We start from the raw sequence: 10,000 nt of genomic DNA on the forward strand, positions 1-10,000 counted from the left end.
GTTATCATTATTTGTCGAGCACTGCATATATATATATATATATATTAGTATCTACTCGCCACCTAGTACCACACGTGTGCGTCTTGGGCCAATAGGAGCTCGCCACGATGTTAAATCCACTCGCCCGGGGCGTGCTAATGTATAGGTTTGTCGAGCTTGAGACAAAAGGTGGCACTGAGTGCTCATTTCCATGTCATTTCCCAGAATCCCTTGCTGCAGTGGAAGCGCTGTATGCTGGGCGATTATGGGGAAAGGCGGGGTTGCAGACCTGTCTAAGACATGCAAATGAACATACAGTAATATTTACAGTTGTGTGTGTGTGTGTGTGTGTGTGTGTGTGTGTGTGTGTGTGTGTGTGTGTGTGTGTGTGTGTGTGTGTGTGTGTGTGTGTGTGTGTGTGTGTGTGTGTGTGTGTGTGTGTGTGTGCGCGCACACACACACACCCCAGATTGGACTTATCATGGAATTCATCTTGTTGTGTGTCCAACCAGTGGAATTTTTTTTAATGTGCTTTAAAAAAAAAAGTGCACAAGTATGTTATCGGCAGAAGATTAGACTGGAAATCCACTTGTTGCCATTAAGAAACGTCAAAATAAAAACTATACCCAAATCAAGCATGGGAGCTTTACACAAAATGTTTTTGTATTTTAACTTTTTGGAAACTATCAAGTGTTTACAAAATATTCAAACGTCCTCACCAAACCCCTTTTTTTGTGTTTACATGGCTGCAAGCAGTGTAACATGTAAGGAGGTTATTACATACACCATAAGGATTAGGCTTATGCTCCAATCTCCTCCCACCAACCATCACGTGATCTGCTGATATATCGGAGCGCTGACTTTTCTCATGTATATGCCATTTAGGATTCCTAAAGTGCGTGTGTTGGAAGATGACGAAGGGGCCAAAGATATTGAACTGTCAGACGATCCTTACGATTGTATGCGGCTGAATGTAGTGAACGTGCCCTGCATTGTCACATTAAGTAGAGTAAGTACAAATACCTCATTCTCTCGTGTTACACACATGCTCTTCTTTCCTCGTTTTGTATTTTCTGTAGAATATTTTTGGACACTAGTGGGTCAGTGCAGTGAGTGACATACGTTTCCAAAACATGGTTCCTCCTTGACGTCAAGTCTTTTAATGCAGTCTCCAATGATCTTCACCTTTCAGCTTTACGCTTGGCACTCCTGAGAGATGAGCCTGTAATATTTGGGGGGGGGGGCGCGGATGTAAAACGCACGGCATTGTAGGAAAAAAAAGAATGTTTTGTACAGGTTCCAGACTGTTGAATCAAAAGATGTTTGTTGTGGGTTTTCACAGATTGGGCACAGGCATGTGGTAGATGCCACGTTACAAGAGGAAGCCTGTTCATTGGCCAGCCTCCTCGTCTCCGTGACCAGCAAAAGTGTCCTGACTTGCATGAGGAAGATCGGGAAAGGCAGCCTGGATCCTGAGAGCATCTTTGAGATGATTGAGGTATGGCCAAACCAATGTCCTAACAAATAACTCGCTTTGCACACACACCTACATTATTCATGGTTATACTAACGCACAGACACACATTCAGTGGAGCCAGCAAGAGATGAAACAATGATTTGTGATTTATGAAGGACAGCGGACAGCATAGAATAAAAAACAACACCTTGCAGACGGAGCAGTATGTAGCCCTGATTGCTGACGTATGTGTCTCCTGTGCAGATATAGTCCTGTTTATAATGTCAGTAACTATTGGTCAAGATTGATCAAGTATTTTGACCAAAAATACAACTAATCTGAAACTAGGCAGTTTAAATCGGTAGAGCTTTGTACAGCTTTGCTGAAGATTATTTATTTATCTGTGCAAACGAGACAATTTGAATATTTGTGTGGGGGGGGGATCGCTAATTTTAGGGGAAAACAGTTGAAAATATTACCTGAAATTGCCACAGTTCTACATATAGTCTATTCTTAGTGCACTTGTATTGCCAGCACCATTACATGTATTTTTTCTGATTGATTGAGGCCTGATCCGGTATGGTTTTTAGCATAGCTTTGTTTTAAATACGTATGTTAGTCCGTGTCATTCCAGTGGTAAATAGATTAAACAAGTCACTTGCATAAATAAAGCATTGGCCCTGAAAAAGGATTATACCAACCAAGAATATGAAGTTTAAGTGCATGTTAAGTTCTTTTTTTTTTATTATTACCCTTCATAAATTGTTCTCATGCAATTAATTATTCTTAAATATTGATGCAGATTTATTGTAACTTTTATTTTTTTTAACCAGAGGAAGTTAATTCCCTCCCAAACCAAAGCCTTTCATTGCCTGGGAACATCATTTTTAAATTGGAAGAGGAAATGTGTGAAGTTCATAACAACTGTTATTGGGGATAGCCTGTTTTGCATAGAAGTACATATTGTACATATGAATTCCTCAGTATGTGAGATTGTGTGTGTGTGTATATATAGACACGTGTGTATGTGCTCAGTATACAGGCCACACACCTGCAGATCACTTTGAGTCCCCCCTAGAATAGATCAATTTTAAGTTAGCCGTTCCTGTTTTAGAACAAAAGGTACCAATGTTTTTCCCATTAATGTAACATTAACATCAGTAGAGGTAACGGATATTTGTAACAGCAAGATGTTTACAACAAATCATGCTTTTGAAGGTGCAAAAGGATTTATTTTCTTTTTGTTACAGTTGGTAATTTAAAATGTACTTTTTTTAACCCAAGTAAAATCTATATTGATGCGTGTTTTTTTTATGTGTTTATAGACCCATCTATACAAATATACATACGTTATTTTTTTGTGTGTGTGTGTTTATTTGCGTTATTTCTCACTTTTTTCTTTCTGGTTTTCTTCAGACAGGGAAGCGTGTTGCCAAGTCATTGCACACATCTCTACAAAGTGTATTAAACCAAGAAGAAAGTTTAGGCAAGAAGCGACAGAAAATTGGCTTCCTCAGATAGATAGGTTATCTGAACACCTTCAGCGTTGCAAAAAGCAATAAATAAAGTGAATTATTTTTACATACAACTGACTCGCCTTATTTGTGTCCAGTGAGTTACAATATTATTATAACCAATATAACTGTTCTGGAAATGGTTCATGGTTTGTGTACAGTGGTGACACATTTGAAAGAGTCTCGCCTAGCGGGGGGATATGAAAACCACTTATCAATGTAATTGGCTTCCTTAGAAGAAGAAAAAAACGATCACGTTAAAGTGAAGCTTGTGCTAATACTCTGTAAAAGAAATGCATTACTTTAATCATTGGGTTGTGTGAAATTCATTCTTCTCCAGGACCCACTGTACCAAACTCTTATTAGTTTGTAAAGCAATTACAGCAGGATGCCATCATTAACCAAACAGAGAGCAGGTCAATTGCAAGTCAAAAATGTTTCTGCCTCGAAGATTCTGCGACCAACCAAATTCTCAGTATCGCACAAATCCAAATATTTTAAAACAGTGTTTTTATGGTCTGTCTTTATGGTCTTTACCTAATCTCTTCTGTTTTTATTATTCAAATCCCATATATAGTGCTGCCATTCTATCACTTTGGTCCTAGGTAGGATTGCCCCTTTAAAAGCTGGTGCATTTGTAAAGAAGATTTTTAACCTTTAGAGTGCCAGAAGGTTTGCTAGTTCAAGGTACCATTGCACTACTGATGATGAGAGCATGTGATCAGTAGGTGAGCCTCCCTCTTCCATTCTCATTGTGATGTGGCTCTCAGGACTGTCCCTTGAGGAGAAGCATTACAGTGCTCTCAAGGGACTCTGGCCCAAATCAACTTGCACTCTGTGATTGGGCAAGTATGCCAGCTTGCCCCCTTACGTGTACGTTAAAGCTGCAGACCAAGCAATATCCTACATGTGTATTTAAAAAAATAATAATAATAATTTATCCGTTCTGTACTAGGAGAAAATACTTGGAGCATTTAAATTAAAAAAAAACTTTTTTTAAATCAACTCTAAATTACACTTTTAATGTATTCTAATGTAACAAGCGTTTGTTTCTATAGCAACCATTTACAAAGTCACATTCCCTTCTGAAACAGGCTCTGTCACACCCCTTTTTGAGCTGTGCCCTCTTACTAGCAGTGCACCAATTGTATCTAGTGACTGCCTGGTCACATGATCTTCCCCACAGAACTTTGCATCTTTGGTCCTCTTCTGCTGCACTGACAGCTATTTCGTGAACCCCCGAGCCGAATTTTCGCCGATTGATCGGCAACTGAGCTAATTACTTAATCATTGTCTGGATTGTATTGATGCACATTAAATGGAGTGGTGGAATGAAAAAAAAATGGCAGCTTGGGCTGCTGCTTTAATACTCCTAAATGCTTCACTTCGAAAGGTACATTGTCCCGTCTAGATTTGCTGCACCAAGCGAATAAGTAATCAAATTTATGGGCGCACACTCCTTTTTGAGAGACCGTAATGAAAAGGGACAATTTATAAGGCACTGTAGTAAAACTCACCCTAAACTTCTGGTTATAAGGTGTATAAACTTTCCAAAACAGTTGTAAGTGTGATTTTCGACCTATTAAAGAACATTTTCTACTCCTTTTATTTTGATCCTGTGCAGAACTGTACTATAATACAGTGAAAAGCAAAGTGGGGAGTGGGGGGTGCAGCTATAAAGCCAAACTGCACATTCTAAATATGGAAATGGAGTGTAGTAGAGTTTGCCTAATTGCTACAATAATATGTTTTTTTTTTTGTGGGGACAAATGTAATTATGCAAATGTTAAAGCTAGGAAGTACTGGCAGTAACTACAGCATAAAATGTTGCCAGACAAGCTATTTTGCATGGTGTCCGCAGCATTCCTGTGTCTTGTCTCCTCAACGAAAGCTACATGCAAAATAGTAACGCTGCATGCAGCTGTCTCTCTTACCTGTGAGAAGATGTGGAATACAAGACCGATGTGGGTCATGTGGAATTAAGGGGGGAAAACACAATTATTTAATTTAAGATGACAGGAAATATTCCAGTGGTCGGTCGTGTAGCCTGGATTTGTCCAGAGGTTGGGCACTAAGAAAAGCCATTGGGCTACAAACATACCACACTCCTCCAATTACCTGTCCGAAGGAAGGAGCAGCAAACGTAGCTGCCTCTAAACTGGACTGCACAACCTGGTGTCCTCGAGTCCTGCTACCGCAATGAATTCTGGGGCGCAACTTTCTGGGACTTGGCAGTTAGAGACTCTTTTCATGAGTTGTCCCATTGATTAATTATTACCGGTCTTGCCTTAGTCTACCACTGCCAATGGTAGTTAAAATGACACATCTGCATCATCATCATCATCATCATCGCTGCCCCTACCCTGACGGACACCAGTTACCCTGCTCCGGAGGTAAATTGTGGTCTCGCCCCAAATGTCATGCGTGTGTGAGGCCCTGTATAAATAGGTTTTATTTTCCATAGATATTGTTACATATCCTGTTATAACACAGAATATCAGAGTTTCAATAGGATTTAATACTAGCTTTGGTACAATATATCATACCATACTGCACCAGAGGAGGCAATCACCGGGATTTATCAAACCACGGTGCAGGGTATCATTCTGCCGGTAACTGCCATTGAAAGGCTCTCACGGGCAGAACGAGCGACCACTTCATGCTTTGATCCCGGGAAATGAATCCTGCTGCATCTGCAGATCTCCATCATTTTATCCCCTTCACTGACGCAGCGCAATGCGCTGCAGGAAAGGATGAGTTTAAACTTTGTACTTTAGAGCGGGACCAGCCTATCGGGGTCTAGCTTGAGGTAGAGACAGGGTTTTCATTTTTTATTTTTTACCCAAAATACGTTACCCACTTTACAAGGAGGGTCTCGCACTGCCGACAACCAAAACATATTTTTATAATCAGCCAGTGGTCAAAGCACTAAAAAATAAAAGCATTGGTCCTATTTAATATCTGGGAGGGTTTTATTTTACAAAGACAGCCTCAGTGCTACAGCCAATATGACCAATTATATAGTTAAATACTAATCTGTTTTTCTTTCCATAAGTGAGGGTCATTGAGTTCAATTCTTTGGCCAAAGCTAAGCTGACAAACCACACCAAGAAGCTGCCATAACTGCAATGTAAAAAGTGGGATGGGTGAGCTTGAAACCAGGGAGGATGGGTCACTAACCTCCCGGGTGCAGCCGTGTTAGGACTTGCAGAAGGGGGGGATGCATTACCGGGGTCTCTAAGCTTTAAAATGATTTGGCCAAAGAATTGAATTAAATGACCCCCACGAAAGAAAAATCAGATAAGTATTTAACTATATGATTTGTCATATTGGATGTAGCACTGGGGATTTTTGTCTTTTGTTGTATACACGAGGTCACAATCCTAGTGGCACGTCTCTTGACACAAATATATATGGTGTGGTGGATTTGGGTTCTGAGCTTGCGGGCTTGTGGGATTTTTTTAAATTTATTTTTTTATAAAGATTTATATCATTTTGTTTTAGAAAGAAAATAATCTTTCCAAGACACTTCCTTGTTCCTTTTCCTTATCGGCATTATTTTCTGTTTGCATAAATTGGCACTGCAGCAGCACAGGTGCCAACATATTCCATTGCGCAGAACAATGGCTGTGTGACAGACTAACAAAGCATAAAGGAAATATTGTTACACTAACTCATACACCCCGAAAGGCTCTGGTCTAAGGAGTTTGTAATGTAGGGAGGGAGAGTGGAAACATGCAAGGTACTGTGGGGGAGAGAGGTTGGATATTTCCGAGTATGTCGGATGAGCATTTCCACCGAAATGTGAATTTTAGGGTTGAAATACTTGTTATACCAACATATTAAAGGAGCAGTGCCATAGACCTTGCAAAAAGAAAGTTTATCAAAAACGACTTATCTGTAATTGGCTTCCGTAGAAACATTCAATTACCCATAAAGTATAAACTTGGTTATATATCACCAACAGTATACACAGCAGAGTATGGTACCCGAGCGGGCGCAAGGCACCGATCACCGGAGCAACCACAGAACCCGAGCAGCATATCCACCGAAAACCAATCAATAAATACGCTCAAGCAGAGAGTCTCATGGATAGACAAGTCTAGACCTGAAGAGCCTCTATGGCACCGCAGCAGCAGAGAGTGGCGAAGCCTCAGAGCAAAAAAGACTGTCCTAAGATGGCGTCTGCATGCAGGGCAAAGGAGCAGGAAGAGGCTGTGCAGGAGCAGGAGATCTCATCATCTTCAATTAACATGCTGAAATGGCCAAAGCATTAGCAAGGGAGCTTATGCCTGAAATCAATAAACTGTCTGATGAACTGTCAAAGTCCCTTGAATATTTTAAAGGTGAGCTCTCCCTGCAAAACAAAAGAATAGGACAGGCTGAGACCAGGGTAGAGGACTTAGAGGATGACATTGGAGAAACTCAGAAGGAAATCCTGGAGCTAACAAAAAATAATCAAATCCTGGAGGATAAGGTTGATCAGGGCCTGCGGCGGTGCCGGCTGCGTAGGGCCTGCATCGGAGTTGGGCCCGGCCTGACATCAGGCCAACTCCTGCGTTCGGCTGCCGGGCCCCGGCCCTCGCCAGCTGCTGCGGGCCTGAACCAGCGGGTGAGAGCAGACCCGCCATGTGAAGAACACCTGAAAGGTTTGTGTGTTGTATTTTGTGTGTGTGTGGTGTGGGGGGGGGGGGGGTTGGGTAAGTGAGTGGCCAGTAGTTGATGCGCGACTAAGCGTGTGACGTCACGCGCTGCTGTCGCTAGCGCGAAACCTGCACTGCAGACAGGAGTCATCAGGAGCGACAGGGAGGTGTGGCAGAGGGGTGGCCATGATTTCACGTGAGCTGTTCCCCTTCATTGGCTGAACCGCTCCACGTGACACTGACGTCACGCAGCCGACGCTTGAACAGACAAATTCCATTGTCTCTCCTGGATTCAGCCTCTCCCTCACGCCTCCGCGCACACTATGTGCACCTTCGACGGAATGCAGTTATTTGTTTTGGTGCCGCCACGGGCACTGTAATCACGGCCTTAGATTAACATCATGTAATGTTAAGGGAGGCAATCCCCTATCAAAGAGAGAAGGAGCGGCTCAGTGAGTAAAGACACTGACTGGCATTGAGAGTTTGAAGCAGGGGAACCTGGTTCAATTCCCCGTGTCGGGTCCTTGTGACCTTGGGCAAGTCACTTTATCTCCCTGTGCCTCAGGCACCAAAAAAACGTAGATTGTAAGTTCCACGGGGCAGGGACCTGTGCCTGCAAAATGTCTCTGTAACGCGCTACGTATAACTAGAACTGCTATTATTATTATCAAGAGGAACAAAATTCTGAAACATCTCAAACGTCGCAAAACTGAAATTGCGCTAATTCAAGAGGCGCATCTACATGCAGAAGAGACTAAAAAACTCCAAAGGGAATGGTAAACAAGTGTATTCTCTCCCCAGCTAAGGGGAAAGAAGGAGGCGTGGCTCTCCTAATAAATCCTCGCCATACGAAATAATATCTACATGGGGGGGATGCGGAAAGACGCTTTGTAACATGTCTGATCAAACAGTATACAGGCATACCTCGCTTTAAGGACACTCACTTTAAGTACACTCACGAGTAAGGACATATCGCCCAATAGGCAAACGGCAGCTCACGCATACACCTGTCAGCACATCCTGAACAACGTTCTGAACAGCAATACTGGCTCCCTACCTGTACCGAAGCTGTGCGCAAGCGGGGAGACTATAGAGCCTGTTACAAATGCGTTATTTACATCAGTTATGCCCGTATATGATGTTTGCCGTACAGTACATGCATCAATAAGTGGGGAAAAGGTAGTGCTTCACTTTAAGTACATTTTCGCTTTACATACATGCTCCGGTCCAATTGCGTACGTTAATGCGGGGTATGCCTGTACACAGCACTTTATAATATTACAATACACAAAAACTGAAGTGTACACAGTGGTGATAAGAGCAGCATGTGAAAGATAACATAAGGCAAAGAGAGACCTGGCCCCCAAGAGCTTACACATAAGTGTAAAAATTCATTAATTTATATTTTCTTTGGGTTTGTGTAATCCTCATTTGGTAATTATTGTTCTTCTACTTTATCTCTGTCACTGACATCTGATTCAACTAAAAGGGAATATGAATATATTGTAAAATCACTTTAAAGAATGTGGTTACTATGCTGACATTATAAAACATAAATTTAAAAATACCTGTACTCGTTCTGCCTTTTAATATAGCCAATTATCTATATTTAACCTGTTACTTTGGTCCTAGTAGGGACTGCCCTTTTAAAGCACCAATTTCTCAATGCTTCCTGCTTACATTTATTTTTAAAGCGATTAATAGACTTAGCATGAAAGATCTTTTTACATTTAAGAATATTATATCGCCCATCGTACTTTCAGTGCCTCTTCTGCTAACACCTCCTCCTCTATCGATCTGCTCTGTCCTGGGACCTCTCCTCTTTTCTCTTTACACACTTTCTCTAGGTGACCTAATCACTTGTCGGGTTCAAATATCACCTCTATGCTGACGACACACAAATTTAGTTTTCTAACCCTGACCTTACACCTGCGGTACAGACTAAAGTTTCTGAATGTCTCTCTGCGATATCATCCTGGATGGCCCTCCGCAGACTTAAACTTAACATGGCAAAAACAGAGCTCCTCATACTTCCTCCCAAACCTGGCAATATTCACCCCTTCTACATTACTGTTGGAAGTACCATCATTCACCCAGTAGCCCAAGCATACTGCCTAGGGGTTACACTCGACTCCTCTCTCATATTCTTTTCTCACATTCAAAACGTTTCTAAAACGTTGTCGCTTTTTCCTCCGCAATATTATAAAGATACGCCCTTTTCTCTGCTGCTCGACTGCTAAAACTCTGACTCAGGCCCTCATTCTCTCCCGTCTTGATTACTGTAACCTCCTGCTGTCCGGCCTTCCTGCCTCTCACCTGTCTCCCCTACAATCTATCCTAAACGCTGCTGCCAGAATCCCTCTGCTTTTCCCTAAATCTGTCTCAGCTTCTCCCTCATGAAATCTCTC

The 10,000-nt window shown here is 41.9% G+C and overlaps 1 protein-coding gene across 1 annotated transcript in view; it reads left to right on the forward strand.

Annotated features, from left to right (window-relative positions):
• EXOSC7 (exosome component 7) overlaps nucleotides 1-3,023 on the forward strand; it is an 18,488-nt gene extending 15,465 nt beyond the window's left edge. Inside the window, exons 5-7 of the mRNA XM_075588617.1 lie at nucleotides 834-988; nucleotides 1,322-1,477; nucleotides 2,852-3,023. Of these exons, the coding sequence (XP_075444732.1) occupies nucleotides 834-988; nucleotides 1,322-1,477; nucleotides 2,852-2,956 (416 nt within the window). The 3' untranslated portion in view covers nucleotides 2,957-3,023. The remainder of the gene's footprint in view (nucleotides 1-833; nucleotides 989-1,321; nucleotides 1,478-2,851) is intronic.
• The last annotated feature ends 6,977 nt before the right edge of the window (nucleotides 3,024-10,000 follow it).

The sequence above is a fragment of the Ascaphus truei genome, chromosome 2 (assembly GCF_040206685.1).
Source record: "Ascaphus truei isolate aAscTru1 chromosome 2, aAscTru1.hap1, whole genome shotgun sequence".
Lineage (NCBI taxonomy): Eukaryota > Metazoa > Chordata > Amphibia > Anura > Ascaphidae > Ascaphus > Ascaphus truei.